We start from the raw sequence: 16,784 nt of genomic DNA, 5'->3' as shown, positions 1-16,784 counted from the left end.
TCACCTAATCAATGCATAACCTTGTTTTATGGGTTTCGGCTTGAAGACACTTTATCTGATATATGTTTCCTATTCATTGACATCGAGTTCATGGCCATTAGCACTGTAACTCATGCCTGAGAAAAGCTTATCTACACATGCGTTTTATCCATAAGGCACCTCACAGAAGTTCTTGCACTTAAGAGCATTGGCTAGTACTTCAGCACTGCCCTTGGGGACCATTTTAAACAGAAAAATCACCAACAACAAAGCACAAAACGTGAAAAAATGTGGCACTAAATAGACTACTGTGAAGAGGATACTTGTTTATAGTGTGAGAACTGAAATGAGAAAGCAGAGCTTTGTTTCCTTTGACCTAAGTAGGGAACGTGCACTTTGGGCAACTAAATTTTTCACCACTCTACCCAGATCCATAAATGGAGATAATAGTAATTATGAAAGTGAGGATTTAATAAAGGTAGCCTTGAAGCCCTGACTGGTTTGGCTCAGTGCATAGAGCGTTAGCCTACAGACAGAAGGGTCCCCAGGTTCGATTCTGGTTGCGGACACATCCCCAGTTTGGGGGGTGGGGAGTTTGGGGATGTGCAGGAGGCAGCTGATCTATGTTTCTCTTTCATCGATGTTTCTAACTCTCTATTCCTCTCCCTTCCTCTCTGTAAAAAAATCAATAAAAAGTATATATTTTAAAAGGTAGCTGTGAAGATTCTGGTATAAGACACAGAGAGGCAGAAATGTTTTATTTTGCATCGACTTTGTATGCAAAACAAATGAATACATAAAGTTGGTTAAATAAGCCATCAGATATTGAATAGATAATACAACAGAATTGTATGCAGATCCTTTTGGAAACTCAGAGGAAACTGAAAACAAGATAAAAATGTTATAAAATAAAAAAGTAATATAGTGTAGATTCAATATATAAGGCATCTATTTAATACTTCAGGTATTTTAGACAAGAATGGGTATAATAACTTATTTGGAATTATATAATTCTTCTGTTCTTCAAGAAACCTGTACCATTGCTAATGTAAACCTTCACGTTAATGAAGTCATATAATCATATATACATGTGCCTAACATTCATACATAAATATAGAGTAAAAAATTATTTTTGCCCTTTTGCTCTTAAAGAGTAGAATTTAGCAACATGTGGACTGCAAGGAAAAGCTAAAAAATAAAGATCAAAATTCAAGTTTGAAATGTCTCTCAACACCTACACATGTTCTTATACTTCACACTCAACCTCCAAATTCTGGAAAATGTTTCTATATAACCTACTAACTCTCAGTAAAAATATCCCAGGTTGTCATGGAGACGTTGTTCTCTCCCCTGCAGAACCTTGTAGTCTGGTGCAGTGGTTTCCTAATTCCTTATGGTTGTGAAATCTTTCTTTCTCTGTGTTTCAACTTTCCAGCCTAATACTACATCTGAGCCCGCTACAGTAGCGGCAAATTAAAGATTTAATTTCTAATAAGGTAAATTTAATTAATAGTAAATCAGTCTGGAAAGCTGATGAAATCCTTTGTGGGTATATGTCCCTCAATGGTCCTTGATGAAAACATTACAGCACTCAGTCCTTGCTGGAATTTCTCGTTTATGTCTTAACCTGTATGGGCTGATTAAGTTTTTAAAATCTTGTCCAGGTTTTTAGAACAATGATGGGAAATTGGTAGTCAGGATATGAACTTCGGGTTAACCATTCTCTTTCCTTCACTCCCAAACCCTTTTTTTATTCCCATCTCTCAGGTTTGTGAGTTCCTATAGCACAGAGACTTGTGGATGTCTTGGATTTGAGCTCAATTCTGACAAATGATCCTGCTGCCTACCTTGGTCTGCTTCAGGGCTCCTAGAGTTGTCTCTCTGGGAAGGTATTCAAGAGCAAGGGCAGATCTTGGCAAGAATTCCTTGGACACGGAGGAGAATGAAGAGGCTAAGAAATAGAACAGCAGAGGAAACCAAGAGAAAGCTGCATGGAAGCAACAGCAAAACACTCTTTGTGGTTGTCTAATACCCACTTGAGGAGAGAAACCATATCTTCTGTGTGTCTACCTAATGAATAAATAAATGGCTATTTAGTGGTACCATTACCAAGTATTTTGACTTTGCTCATGCCAAAAGCATGTTCTTCACGAAGGCTAATATCAAAGTGTAAGGTATGTATCACTTTATTCTCTTTCATGAATCTTTAGTTCATAAATAGTTATTTAAACCTGGAAAGTCTCGCATCTTAGAGGTAAATTATACACACACACACACACACACACACACACACACACATATATATTTAAGGGAGTCTGAGCTATTACAATATTTTGAAAAATCTAATCAAAGTTGAGGGAAAATTTGCAACAAGGAAGCAAAGGTTTCCCAAAACCTTGAGTTTCCTTGCTTTTGGCTGTTAATACATGAGTTTAATATGGGCAAATATGTTATTTCATTTTGATCAGAAGCTCAAATCAGTAGTTATATATCAATGACTTTGGTGAAGAAGGTAAGATGAATAATTATAATTTAATATATTTAATTTTATTGGGAAGACAAACATCTTCAGAACCTTGGAGTTCAGGCATTCCACAAATACCTCTTATCTTTTACTCACTGTGGCACATGTGGAGGGTAGGAATACAAGGAAGACCAGTTCCTGCCTTTGAGGCACTCGCAGTGTAAATGGGATATCACAACCCTGTAATAGATGCTGTGGCTGAGAGGGGGAATAGAGATGTGGAGGCAGAAAGGAAGGAACATCTAATCCTCCTTGGGGGGAAAAAAGATGGGGGTTGTGAAAGAAGGCTTTGGAGAGAAATTAGTTGTTGAGAGAGCTGATTCCTGAACATTCAGGTTTTCAAAAGAAACAGAAGATGTGAGGTGCAAATTACAAAAGGGTTTAGCTGAAACACGGAGCAATGAGACTGACAGTTGACAGGACCAGACATGATGAATCCTAAAAACCATGGCAGAGAAATCATGGCAACAGGATCCACTGAAGACTTTTACAGAGGAGTAACCTGATGACATATGCTTTAAAAATGGATAATTTTAATGAGAATATGAAGGATGAATTGGATGGGGCTAGGAAGACCAGGCTCATTATTTTCTAAATTAAAAAAAACTTGTTAATTGGGTACAGCATACACACAGTAAAGTGCATAAATATTAAATGTTTAGCTTGATAAATGTTTTTATATATATGCATATATGAAATTTATGTAACCACTAACCAAATTAGGATCTTTTTCAGGATCCCAGAAGAGTCTCTCCCCTGTGCTTCCCAGGCAATACCCATTGTACCTTCCACTCCCTCACCCCACATTCTATGGAGAGCCTCTATTCTGGCTTCTATCACCGTGGATTCATTTTTCTTCAACTTTATATAAATGGAATCATGGGCTATGTAATCTTATGCCTGACTTCTTATGCTCAACATTGCGTGTGTAATTTGTCCTTGTTGATGAATGTAGCAGTTCATCCTTTTTAATTGCCATGTATATCCCATAATATGATTTTATATCACATTTAACTTATCCATTTTACTGCTGATTGACACTTGGGTTGTGTCAAATTTTTTGACCTTATGAACAATAGTGCTTAGAACGTTTTAATATATCTTTTGTTAATGGATATACCTACTCACTATTCTTGGACATATATATATGTCCAGGAGTGAAATTGCTATTATAATCAGTATTTTTACCTTTAGTCATTCTGAGACCAGACTCTTAGGTGGCATCAGGCTATTATGAATAAAGCTGCTAAAAATATTCCTATATAGGTCTTTATATGGACATATATTTTCATTCCTCTTGAGTTCAAGTACCTAGGATTGAGATTGCTGTGACATCTGTTAAGCCTATGTTTATAAGAAACTGCTAAACTGTTTCCCAATGTGACTGTATCATTTTGAATTCCCACTGGCAACTTATGAGAGTTCCAGGTGCTCCTGTCCTTGTCAATATTGGGTAGTTTTTTTTAAACTTTAGCCATTGTTATAGTTCTAAGGTCACATCTCATTGTTTTTAAAAAATTGAAATAAAATTTATATAACAACATTCATAAGTTTAACAATTTTAAAGTGTACAATTCAGTGATTTTTAGTATATGCCCAAGAATGTGCAATCATTACCATTAATTACTGATCCAATAGTTTTGTTATAGGCCTATTCAGATGTGTTTTTTTTTCTTGAGCCAGTTTTGTTTTGTTCAGTTTAGACATGTTTTCCTTTAGCTCTTTGAAAATATTTAAAATAGCTTCTTTAAAATCTTTGTCTAGCCGAAACCGGTTTGGCTCAGTGGATAGAGCATTGGACTGCAGACTGAAAGGTCCCAGGTTTGATTCCGGTCAAGGGCATGTACCTTGGTTGCGGGCACATCCCCAGTGGGGGGTGTGCAGGAGGCAGCTGGTCGATGTTTCTCATTCTCTGACCCTCTCCCTTCCTCTCTGTGAAAAATCAATAAAATATATAAAATATAAATAAAATGATAGACCGTGAGTGGATAAGGAAAGAAGATGCTCGGCTAGGGCATCCTCCCCTGCCCCCTTAATAATTGTGTACACAGGTGGGCAGGGGGGTGTGGGGGTCCCAGCTGTCACCGGATGTCGCGGCTGTCACAGCAGCTGTCACAAAATCTAGAAGGTGACGGAGCTAGCGCACGAGCAGACTCGGTAGAGAGACGTCTCAGTTCTCCGCAGGGACGGCCCTCGCCTCCTTGCCAAACCCGGGCCCGGTGGTGTGGTTCCAAATCTAAAAGAAAGTCTCCCTCCGGTCGCTCCCAGCAGCCTGACCCGGAAGCTCCTCCGCCGACCCGGAAGCAGAGCCGTGCGCCGCCCCAGGCGCCGCGGCGGAGCCACCGCCCCCCACCGCGGAGCCGCTGCCTCGCCCGCTGGGGACCCGGGAGCGCGGCGCCGGGCGCCCTGATGCTCCTCGGCCGGCGGCGGCGGCGGCTGCGGCGGAGGGAGGATGACCTCTCCTCGGGAGCGGGGTGCCGATCTGGCCCGTTTCTACACTGTCACCGAGCCCCAGCGACACCCGCGGGGCTACACGGTGTATAAGGTCACCGCCCGGGTGAGTGCCGCCGGTGACAGGCGGGGGCGGTATCCCTGACCTGGGAGACGGGGGTCTGGGGTGGGGACCCGGGAGTGGCGGCACCTGCTCCCGGCTCGGAGCTGAGGGTGGGACTGGGGGCGCCTGGTGCCGAGGTGGGGACGGGGGGAAGGCGCGGGGAGCGCGGAGTGGGCGATGCTCGGGGACTCCGCTGGGGAAGGTGGCGGAGTTGTCCCCCCACCCCGTCCCCGGGTAGGGGCACAGGTTGATGGTTTTTTCCGTGGATGACTCAGCCCCCATCCCATTGGAACTTTCTCTTCTGAGGCTGAAACGTGCAGAAGCGGTTTTGCTTGCTTCTGAGGGATGCGCAGGTGAAAGATGTAATTGATTGAATGGTTTTATTTATGTCCTAGGCCTTTCTCCTCTCTGGCATTTGTACAGCGTCATGGTTTGCACCGAGGCTCATGGACTCTCTCGAGGATGTCAATGTTAGGGTCACAGCCTAGGACCTTTTCCGCCTGTCTTTTTACCTTTTGAGTTTTTCATGGTTTACAGTAGGAGCCATAGGAGAAAGTCCACGGAGTTTGCATGGTGTACAGTAGGAGGCATAGGAGAAATTCCATGAGCTGTCTTGAGAGCACATGTAAAGGCTGCGAGTCTCCTTTATGTTAAACGGGTTCAATTTTTAGTACCCACTTTGGTGCTAAAAATCGCTCTTGCTCCTCCTTTTAAAGACAACCTGGAGCTCTCTTCTTGGAAATTAAGAATAGTAACATTAAGTTAAGTCTACATGTATGTGTGTGGATGAGTATGCATATGTATTAGGCGTTTTGTACACATCACCCAAGTTACTACTAATTTTAATGATGAGGAAACTGAGGTTGCCGGATGTTTTGTAACTTGCCCGGCTTTGCAAGTCAGTAGCACTTCTGGGATTTGAGGCCACTTCTGCCTAATTCCAAATTATATAAAAAGCTCAGAATGAACTTTATCGTTGCCATTGATTGTTTAAAAAAAGGAGAGGTACAGATAGTAGTAACACCACAGTATACATTTGGAGGATGTAGTAATCATGTGTGATAGCTCAGGAAGTAGGTCTTTGAGAGCAACTCGGCATGTGTTTTATAGAAATGGTGCACAATTGAGACAAATGTCAGAAGGTGGGATGAGCAAGTTTGCTGACAGATAAGACCAGGCCCGGCTGTACTGAGAATAGAGGGAAATTTGCTACTCCCTGTTTGCACACGAAGTTGTTATATAGGTGTAGTGTAAAAGTTTTTTTTTTTTTTTTTTTTTTTTTTTTTTTTTTTAAGATTAAGGGCCCTTATTATATAACTTTTGAAACCATTGTAGGCATTGGGACCTTCAAACATCTAGACTTAGTTTCCTAATATAATTTATGGAATTAGAACAGTTTTCAACATATATAATGTTTCCCTTATAGCACCTCGTTCATCCCTTATTGTAACCCCCTAGTTATATTGTCTTAATCTGTTATGTGTCTGTGTCTCTAGTATATTTAGGATAGGTCTTTATCATTGGTATTTGTTTCCTTTTATAACAGCTAAGGCAGTGCAAGGCACACAGTGTCTAAAAAACAATGTTGAATGTTTTCCTCTCCATTCTAGGCAACACGCTCAGTGAGAGTTTAGTTCCAGGCACTAAATGCTGTAAGGCACATGTGTCAAACACAAGGCCCACGGGCCAAATCCAGCCCGCCAGGCCTTGCAATGTGGCCCGCACCGCGCTGTCATTACTGCACTCCGCTGTCAGTTTATGACATTGTCAGTTTATGACTGTTCAGTAAACCATTCTGCCCGCGATTTAGGCTGGATTTTAGATTTTGGCCCCTTCTCTGATTGAGTTCGACACCCCTACTGTAAGGGATAGAGGCTGAATAAAGCATGGACCTTCTTTCAAGGATATTCATAGAAGAGAGTTTATAGATTTTTTGAAGAAGTCCAGTACAAGATAGAAAGTGTTAAATGCCACCAGAGAATAGAAAAGAGCTGTGGGATTTCAGACGACAGAGATTGCTTCTGGCTCAAGGGACCTGGGAATGTGTACCAATTAAGACAGGTGGTGAAAGATGAGAAGAACGCAGATAGGTGGGGGGAAAAGGGGAGGGCGTCTTAGATGGAAGGGTAGCTAGAAGGGAGAGAGCCATAAACTTTATGGCATAAAGGCTTGAAGGTATAAATGTGTTTGGAACCTGAATAGCAAACACTGTGTATGGTAATTGCTTGTATTCTTCCTTTACAAAAGGAGGGGTTAACCCAATTCAGCTCTTAAGTATCTTTTCTTAAGCTGTGAACTATTTACTGCACTAACTTTTACGACCACATAAATTAGAACACAAAGTAGCACATTGCCTCAGGACTAACCGAATCTATATAATAGGCAATGCTACGCATTGCTGTGGTTATCTGAACTACAATAGAAAACTGCTTACACTGCCTTTCTCCTTGTAAATTTTTATGTCCTCATTTATTGCTTTTGTGACAGATTGTAATGTTAATGTTTGAGGGTCAACATGGAGATATACTTAAAAAGTAACTACTTAATATTATAAAACAAGTAAAATATTTGTTATTTTTTTTGAGATTTAAGGAGGAAAAACATCTTTCCTCAGGAGAATTAACCAGGTAAGTAGTATTCTCCTGAGAGAACTTTATGAGATAAAAATTAGGAATGTTTTCGCTATGTTTCCTGCTACTGATTTACTTACAGCTTTAAAGAATAATTTTTATATTTTTGATCCTTGATTCTAATTATACTCCTTCACAAAGAATCTTCGTTGTTATCCTTCATAAAGAACGAGTAAAATTAGAATCACTAGTAGTATCTAAATTTACTAAATTTTGGTTAACATAAAAGCTCTTGCATCTTCTTAAATCTCCTTTATACTTAAAAAAAAAAAAAAAGTTTTCTGGAACCCTGTGGCCAGTTATAAGCTTGTTAACATACTTCTTAGTTAAACTCTGTTGCTTATTAATTTTTATCAAGAATAAGTACCTCTATTCAGAATTGGAAAATTCTTTTGTAGGTTTCTTTGATTCTTTAGTTGAAGAAGACAGGCAGTTTTGGGTTGTTTCATCATGCTAAGTTTACAAAATTCTCATACTGTAATACAGATTTCCCATCAACATAAGTGAATGGTAGTTCTTGCTTATATTCTTCCCATGAGTATAGAAAGCAGAAGGTATGCCTTTATGTAAAAAAGGCAGTGTTGCTTTATGACTTTATTTTGTATATATGGAGGCATACTTTATATACAATAAAATTCACCAATTTTAAGTGTACATACAGTTTGATGAATTTGGTCAAATATATACATATTGGGTGTCCCCCATAATATACACACACACTTTGAATAATTATAAAGGCAATGTGTATTAAAGTACATTTTATTTTCAAAATTGAGCTATCAGCCATAACACCCTGTAGTTGTATAAGCACCACCACAGTCATCATGGCAGAAGCTCCCTGGTGCTCCTTTGCAGTCAGTCACCTCCATTCCCTGTCTTAAGCAACCTCTGGTCGCCTTTCTGTGATAGATCAGGTGTGTATTCTAGAATTTTAAATAATTGAAATTACACAGTATGCATTTTTCTTTTTGGTGTGGCTTCTTTAACTTAGCATGATTATTTGCGATACATCTAGGTATGTTGTCTGCTTTTCTTTTATTGCTGACTGATATTCCATTGTATGGTTATATTACAATTAATCTGCTTACCTGTTGATGGACATTTGGGTCACTTCCAGTTTTTGGTTATGAAGACAGCTATTATGAACATTTGTATACAAATATTTGTATGGGCATGTGCTTTTATTTCTCTTGATAGCATATATACTTGTAAACTGTAGCTTAATGCTAAGTCTTTTTTTAAAAAAAATCTTTGTTGTTGAAAGTATTATATATGTCCCCCTTTTCCCCCCATTAACTCCCTCCAGCCTGCCCCAGGCTTTCACCACCAAATTGTCCCTGCCCATGGGTTATGCATATATATATATATATATATATATATATATATATAGTCTTTGGTTGATTACCTCCCACCCACTCGTTTTCCCCAACTCCCCCCCCCCCCCCGCCTTCCCTCCTCAGCTTATATCCTTGTAAACTGTAGCTTAATACTGTCTTTAAAAAATAATATTTTATTTTAAAATTACAGTTAGCATACAATATTATATTTAGTTGTATAACCCAGTGATTAGACATTTATATAACTTATAAAGTGATCACCCCGATAAATCCAGTACCTATCAGACACCATACATAGTTATAATATTATTGACTATATTCCCTATGCTGTACTTTACATCCCCAAGACTATTCTGTAACTACCAATTTGTACTTCTTAATCCCTTCACCTTTTTCATCCATCCCCCCAACCCTCCTCCCATCTGGCAACCGTCAAAATGTTCTTTGTATCTGTGAATCTAATTCTATTTTGCTTGTTTATTTTGCTTTTTAGATTCCACTTATAAGTGGAATCATATGGCATTTGTCTTTCTCTGACTTATTTCACTGTCTGATTTATTTCACTCAGCACAGTACCCTCTAGGCCTTTCCATGTTGTTGCAGATGACCATCCTTTTTTATGTCTGAGTCATGTTTCATTGAATATATGCATCACTTCTTTATCTGTTCATCTATTGATGGGCACTTAGGTTGCTTCCATATTGTGGCTATTGTAAATAATGCTGCAGTGAACATATGGATGGATCTGTATTTTTGATTTAGTGTTTTGGGTTTCTTTGGATAAATACCCAGAAGTGCAGTTCCTAAATTGTTTCTGAGCTTCTTATTAAATATTTGTTAAGTAGATAATATGATTTAGCACACTGGAGAGGATCTAATGACAGTTTGATCTGTTGATTACTATGGGCCTGGGGTAGGCCTAGCTATAAAGTCTGGTCTTTGTTTTAAGGATAGGCAAGAGGGCTCATTTTAAGATTTTTTTGTTTGTTTGTTTATTAGGGAACTGGTGAAAAAGCAGTTCATAGCTAGTGCCAGAGCTAGTATTCAAAACCCTTCATTCTTAATTATTTCTGTTCTGCCAGCGTGCTTCTTCAGCTTTTGATTGGCATTTCTTTATAAAGACAAAGTGGATTTACCTAACAGACAATTGGAATATTTCTCGCATCCTTGGGATTTTAAAGTTTAGGAGGGCTGGTTTAATTGTGTCCCTGAAAGAGCACATTGTTTATAATCACAGAGTTGTGAGATCAAGTACTGCCTGTTATCTATAATAATAAAAGGGTAATATGTTAATTAGACCAGATGTCTGGAATCCTTCCGAGTGTCATTCCTGACGTTCTTCCAGTTGAAGCGGGGGCTAGAGGGAAGCTAGTGCCAGCAGCGAGGGGAACGAAGGCCTACTCTTGCACGAATTTTTGTGCATTGAGCCTCTAGTTGATTAATATTATTAGTATTAGTATGTTACTATATGCTCTTGGGCCTTGATTGTCTCATCCTATGAGGCAGGGTTATGCTGAATGAAGGAAAATATTTCTTAGCAAAGTAAGAAATAGTTATCCTATTTGTTTTCCTAAATTGAGAATTTGCTTTTGACATTAATAGAGGTGGATGGACCACAAACTTCTGTTTGTGTTCAAATAGAAGTGTTCTACTGTGTTCAAAATTTAGTAGGTGTCACACTAAATAAAAAAATAAAAAACATGATAAAAATAGAAACTTGAGTGGATAGATGACCTTGGGAAATACTGTATAGCTTCCTTTTGGAGATTTACAAGGCATCATAATGTACGATGTGTTTCTTTTTTAAACAAAGGTAGATTGAGTTCATCATTAGTCTTTTGACATCACTGATTTTAAAGAATACCCGTATTCCATGCAGTGTGGTTTGTGAAGCACTGCTTTAGGGTAATACTTTTTAAGATTACTTGGCAATAAAATTCTTTCTATCTGTCTATCTATTGTATGTATCTATCAATCAATCATCTATCTATCGATGCTTCTCAAGTAAGTACTTACTGAGCCATTGGTAGTTATGCTTGCAACAGAAATTTATGAACTTTAAATGAAATTGCTTTAAATTACAACTTTTATGGAATTTGTTGGCTGAATGTTGTGACAAACTATTGAAATTCACCTCAGAAAAAAATTATAAAGTAGTAACAGTCTTTATCAGAGTGAATGTTGTATTTTTATTTTAGAGTTGATATTACTTGTTGAAATCATTGCTAATATAGTATTAACAGTTATAAATAGCTGGGTCTCAGAGTTCAACTTAGTTCATTTTCAATATGGTCAGATTCTAATTTCAGATTTCTGGTTGGTATTCTCATTTTTCATCAGTTTTGCTGAAGAGAATTACATAGTTAGAAAGAGTTGTTACTAATGGACATCTGGGTTCAGCCCATGTTATTCTAACCCCTTTGTTTTGGTGTCCATGTCAGAGGACACATTCTTAACTTATTTAAGTGAGATTACACATGCCGATCTACTGAACACCTCACAGTGAGTGTCATTTGGTTGAATTTGGTAAGGTATCTGGCAAGTGATTATGTTTTAATAGTGTAGTGGCATATACTCCATTATACTTCAGAACCTACCTGCAGAGTAGGCACTAGTATTTGTTGAATAAGTGAAAGAATAAATAAAATCTAATGGTTGACAGAGTTTTGTGGAATATTGCTGTTTTTGCTTTGGATTGCAGTAGTGTTGAGTGGATCCTTGTCCCCCAGTTCATGGTACTGTCAGTAGTTATCAAATTTTTTTCTTCCTTTCATCGATAGGCAACCATTTTTGTGTTTTATATATCTTTTAGTTTTTGCCAAATGCATATTGAAGCATCAAGCTCATGAATTTTCATTTACATAGATGTTATTATGTATTTAATGTGAGCTTTTCCCACTCTACGTTGCTTTTTGAGGACTTAGGCACCCAACCTTCCTCTTTTCTAGTTTTGTGAGGAAATCTTTGTAAATGGTGTTAGACTTTTTGGCTTTTATAATTAGAGGAATATGAAAGAATCCTTCCTCCGCCTCTTTGCTCAGAGAATGAAGATAGCATTGTCCTTGAATGCTGATTATAATCTTTTATATAAGCTATCAATACTTTTATTTTCTTCACCATTAGGAGATCAGTGATTACTTCTCATAGATATTGGTGTGTCTGAGGATTGTGGCTGTATTTTTTTTTCATTGAAATTTTTATTGAGCTGGTTGTAGATTCACTTCCAATTGTAAGAAATAATCCAGAGCAATCCCTGTATATTTTGTCCATTTGCAGCTGCTTTATATATTTTTAATTTATAGGGAGGTTGAGAAGTTTGGTAGAATAATGTCAAATGAAAGTGAAGGCGGAGGCATTCTCGTGCAAATGTAATACATGAACATTAGTATTTGTACTTTATTTCAGTTGCCTTTTTGCTGGATTTTTTAGTATGTGTTTCAGATAGTGAAGTTATATAGCTGAGTTCTGTGTAAGTGACATAATATGTTATTTCCTTCTTTTTTTTAAAAAAATTCTTATCCAAGGATATTTTTTCCATTGATTTTTAGAGAGAGTGGAAGGGTGAGGGAGAGACAAAGAGAAATACTGATGTGAGATGTGAGAGAGTCAGACACATCGATTGATTGCCTTCTGCATGCCCCTGACCAGGGCCGGGAGCCTGCAACTGAGCCTGCCCTTGACTGGAATCGAACCCAGGACCCTTCAGTCTGCAGGCCGATCGATGCTCTACCCACTGAGCAAAACTGGCTAGGACTAGTTCCTTAGTCTTTAAGCAAATTGAAATTTTATACAAATACTATTGAAAGTATACAAATGTGGAATCTTAAATTTTGATAATAATGAGATATTTCTGTGTATGTTTTGTTTCAGGTTATTTCACGAAGAAATCCAGAGGATGTCCAGGAGGTAACATGTTATATGAAGATTTTATTTTATGTATTTGACAAAAATTTAACTAAATGCCTGATTGAGCAAATTGAATTGTCAGTCTTTTTTAAAAAAAATATATATATTTTTTCATTGATTTCAGAGAGGAAGGGAGAGGGAGAGAGAGATGGAAACATCAATGATGAGAGAGAATCGTTAATAGGCTGCCTCCTGCATGCCGCATGTGCCCTTGATTGGAACCGAACCCGCGACCTTTCAGTACACAAGCTGACACTCTGTTCACTAAGCTAACCCAGCTAGGGTGTTTCTCAGTCTTTGTATTTGTATGTTTGTGTGGAGGTTGTCTTCAGCTCACAATACAGTAGCAGAAGTGTCCTAGTTCAGACCTATTAAGTATATTCTAAGTTGTCGTAGGTTTTAAGTTATATGACTAAGAATTTGAGGATTATTTAGATGTATTGTATATGTGTTAGATTTCAGTTGATGGTAAATTTTAAAAATAAGATTTTTTAGGAATTATAGTGCTATTTAATAATGTGATAATTTTTCTCATACTCATCAGATTTCAATATTAGTTAAGGGCTCCTATTTACCTATTTCTAAATTATGATGCCTATTTAATATAAACTTGAAAAGTATTTGGTAACTAGTATTAATTTTAAAGATTATTATATTAAATTGTGGGTTTCTGTCTGCTCCCATTTTTATATTGAGTTGATATGTTGACATCTTGAAAAACTGCTTTGGGTGTAGATGTTTCTTTTTTAAATTTTGTAGATGCTAAGTTTCTTTTGCCGACTCTCCCTCTCTCTAAAATGATACCAGTTTGTTATGATTTTGCTTAAAACTGTGGTTCTGTATTTGTTATTATTTTGTACTTATATACCTTAAGAATCCTATCTGAAAAGCTTAGTTATTTTAACAGTTTTAAAATTCATATTAGTGCTTGTTCATTTTCTTTAAAAAAATTTATTTATTGTATAATTACAGTTGATACAGTTTTATATGTTTAATACAATATTATATTAGTTTCAGGTGCACAACATAATGCGCCAGGGGTCTTCAAACTACGGCCCGCGGGCCACATGCGGCCCGCAGAGGAGTCTGATCCGGCCCGCCAGGTTTTTTGGGCAGTGAGCGCAGCCGAGGTGTTACAGTAGGAATTAGTAGTTCATATAGTCCGGCCCTCCAGCTCTCTGAGGGACCGTGATCTGGCCCCCACTTTAAAAAGTTTGAGGACCCCTGGCTTAGACACTTATATACCTTCCAAAGTGATCACCTTGATCTCATTTTCACTCAGATTAGAAGGACATAGCATGTTAGGGATTTTTTTTTCTTCTTACTAAAGAAACAGGATAAATGAGCAGTCTTGATTCTTCAACAGTGTTTTTCTTTTCTTTTCTTAAATTGAATTTTAATATCTTTAAGTGGGGTATATGTTTTCGATTTAGCCACAAGCCCCACTATTCCTTAAATAAAAATCTGGCTTGATTCATATATTTAAGTTGATTGTTTGGTACTGGTTGGTTTGTGTATGTGACATCAGATTTAGGATATATTTTGACTTTTATTCATTACCATTCTTACTATATCTAATATGGTATTTGTTTTTTCTCTGATGGTTAAAAATAGTTCAATAAAGGATATATATATATATATATATATATATATATATATATATATATTTTTTTTTTAAATATATTTTATTGATTTTTTACAGAGAGGAAGGGAGAGAGATAGAGAGCTAGAAACGTCGATGAGAGAGAAACATTGACCAGCTGCCTCTTGCACACCCCCTACCGGGGATGTGCCCGCAACCAATGTACATGCCCTTGACCGGAATCGAACCTGGGACCTTTCAGTCCGCAGACCGACGCTCTATCCACTGAGCCAAACCGGCTTCGGCCAATAAAGGATATATTTTTAAAAGATTCCTTATTATTTTCCTAGGGTTTTAAGATATCTAACTCCTCCCTACATCCCCTATCCTCAATAGACATGAAGATACTATTGTAATGTTATTTTGGAAGAAAAGAAGATGTATCTATATATCTATCCTTCTAAAATGGCAGAGAAAATTATTGCACCATTGATTGAAGTACTTTCTCTACTTAAGTGTCAGCTGATTAGTATGAACTGATCTTTAGGATTTAGAATTCTTTAGAATGTTGAATTAGTAGTCAATGTCAGGGATTTCTGCTTTTGAAAATTTACAACTCTGTTAAACCTGAAAATGGGTTGTGTTTCTTTTGAAATATTGTCTGATTGCTATGCTGTAGTTTGTAGCTTGATGTTCCCCTTTTTCAGGGAGAATCCTGAACCAACCTATCATGAACATACTCTCTGCCATTTCCTTAATCCTTTTTTTGGGAAAACTCTTTTATAATAACAACTGTTGGTGAACCATTCATCAGAAAACTCTTGTAAGTGTCCTTTAGTTAGATGATTGCATGGTCCTTTGTTAGAAATGCTTTAAAACACACACACACAAACACACAAAAAAACAACAACAATAAACAAACAAACAACAACAACCCAAAACAACCATGTCTTCTGTCTATCTAGCTTTTTAAAATATAGAATAACCTCAAAATTATAACAATACTTTTTAGTTTCCCATATGTTTCATTTAAACGTTGGGTTTCTCATTAGGAGAGGAATCACCTACTAAATTTGTTTCCATTTCCTTTTCTTTTCCTTTCTCTTTCTGTTAACTGATTAATTTAGTTATTGCTTTAGAATTTAGACTTTTCAAGACTATTGAGGATTAGTCAATGTATACTTAATCTAACCAAATAAAGGGCTAAAATTATGCTATTCTTATAAAATGAGAAACTTTGCTGTTTGTTTATATATAAATATATACCTACCTACCTACCTTAGCACATGTAGTGTTTTCTTCCCAATAATGCTTAAATATTAACATGGAATAAATAATTTTAAAATTATCAGCTTTTTTTTTCTTATCTGTTAAACTTTTTCTCTTAATTTTTATTTATTAAGAGCAACATAGATGAATCTGAGGGGGCACATCAATAGTCAATGTGGCCTCTTGTTCAGAAGAGTCTCTAGGGCATGAATACTTGTATCAAGTAAAGAGAGAGGTGGAAAAATGCCCTCCCTCTCCCACCCTTTAAAAAAAGTAACCTGCCTGGCTCTGTCTCTCTGTAGGTGGTAAATTTTACTGGTGTCAGAAATGTGTCAAGGGAAAGAAAATTAATAAGCAATAGTATGGTAGATGATCCAGCAGGTTCTAGTACTATGGAAGAGTAAAAAGGAAAAGTTAATTGAATTGAGTGGTTTTGTAGCATATAAGAGATCTAACGGTTTTTGATATCATTAAATGAAGTTATCTTAAACTTTTTAATGTAAAAATAAGGGAATGTTTTTAATAAGCTTTTATTAAATTTGTAGTCTATATATGATTGTCATTAAATTGCTATTTGAAGAATTTTACTCATAGCTAATGAATAAGAAATTTCTGCAGAAATGGTTCAATACAGCAATAGCTATTGTACAGTGATTTTTATTTCATTTCATTTTATTTTTCCCCATTACCATTTAATCCATCTATGTCCTCTCACACCTCCACCCACTCCCCTTGATTTTTTTCTATAATGGGAAAAATTTGATTATTAGAGAAATAATTTTTTGCATGTATCTGTTGGGCCTATGTATAGTCTAATTATAAACATTTATACTTATTGATATAATGGGAGTGTGCTTCTGTTTACTTTTCCATTTTTAAGATTTCTAGAAATGTCCAAACTTAAAAGGAGTAAGAAGAAAAAGAGTCAGTAAATGGTGACATTTTGTGATGCTTTGGTTTCTTGCATTTTTTGAGGTTTTACATTTGTTCTTAGGTCATTTAG

General features: G+C 37.0%; 1 protein-coding gene across 2 annotated transcripts in view; it reads left to right on the top strand.

Moving 5' to 3' along the window:
- The first annotated feature begins 4,808 nt into the window (after nucleotides 1–4,808).
- Nucleotides 4,809–16,784, top strand: part of RPS6KC1 (ribosomal protein S6 kinase C1) — a 117,031-nt gene continuing 105,055 nt past the window's right edge. Inside the window, exons 1-2 of one of the 2 annotated variants that reach the window (XM_084865528.1) lie at nucleotides 4,809–5,060; nucleotides 12,895–12,930. In XM_084865528.1, the coding sequence (XP_084721654.1) occupies nucleotides 4,956–5,060; nucleotides 12,895–12,930 (141 nt within the window). In that variant the 5' untranslated portion in view covers nucleotides 4,809–4,955. Of the gene's footprint in view, nucleotides 5,061–12,894; nucleotides 12,931–15,299; nucleotides 15,336–16,784 lie in introns of those variants that run through there. The other variant, XM_084865529.1, reaches the window with a different exon arrangement.

Source organism: Pipistrellus hanaki (genome assembly GCF_964339955.1).
Source record: "Pipistrellus hanaki genome assembly, chromosome: 18".
Classification (NCBI taxonomy): Eukaryota; Metazoa; Chordata; class Mammalia; order Chiroptera; family Vespertilionidae; genus Pipistrellus; species Pipistrellus hanaki.
Note: the sequence above shows the minus strand (reverse complement) of the source record. Positions and strands in the feature narration are given on the sequence as shown.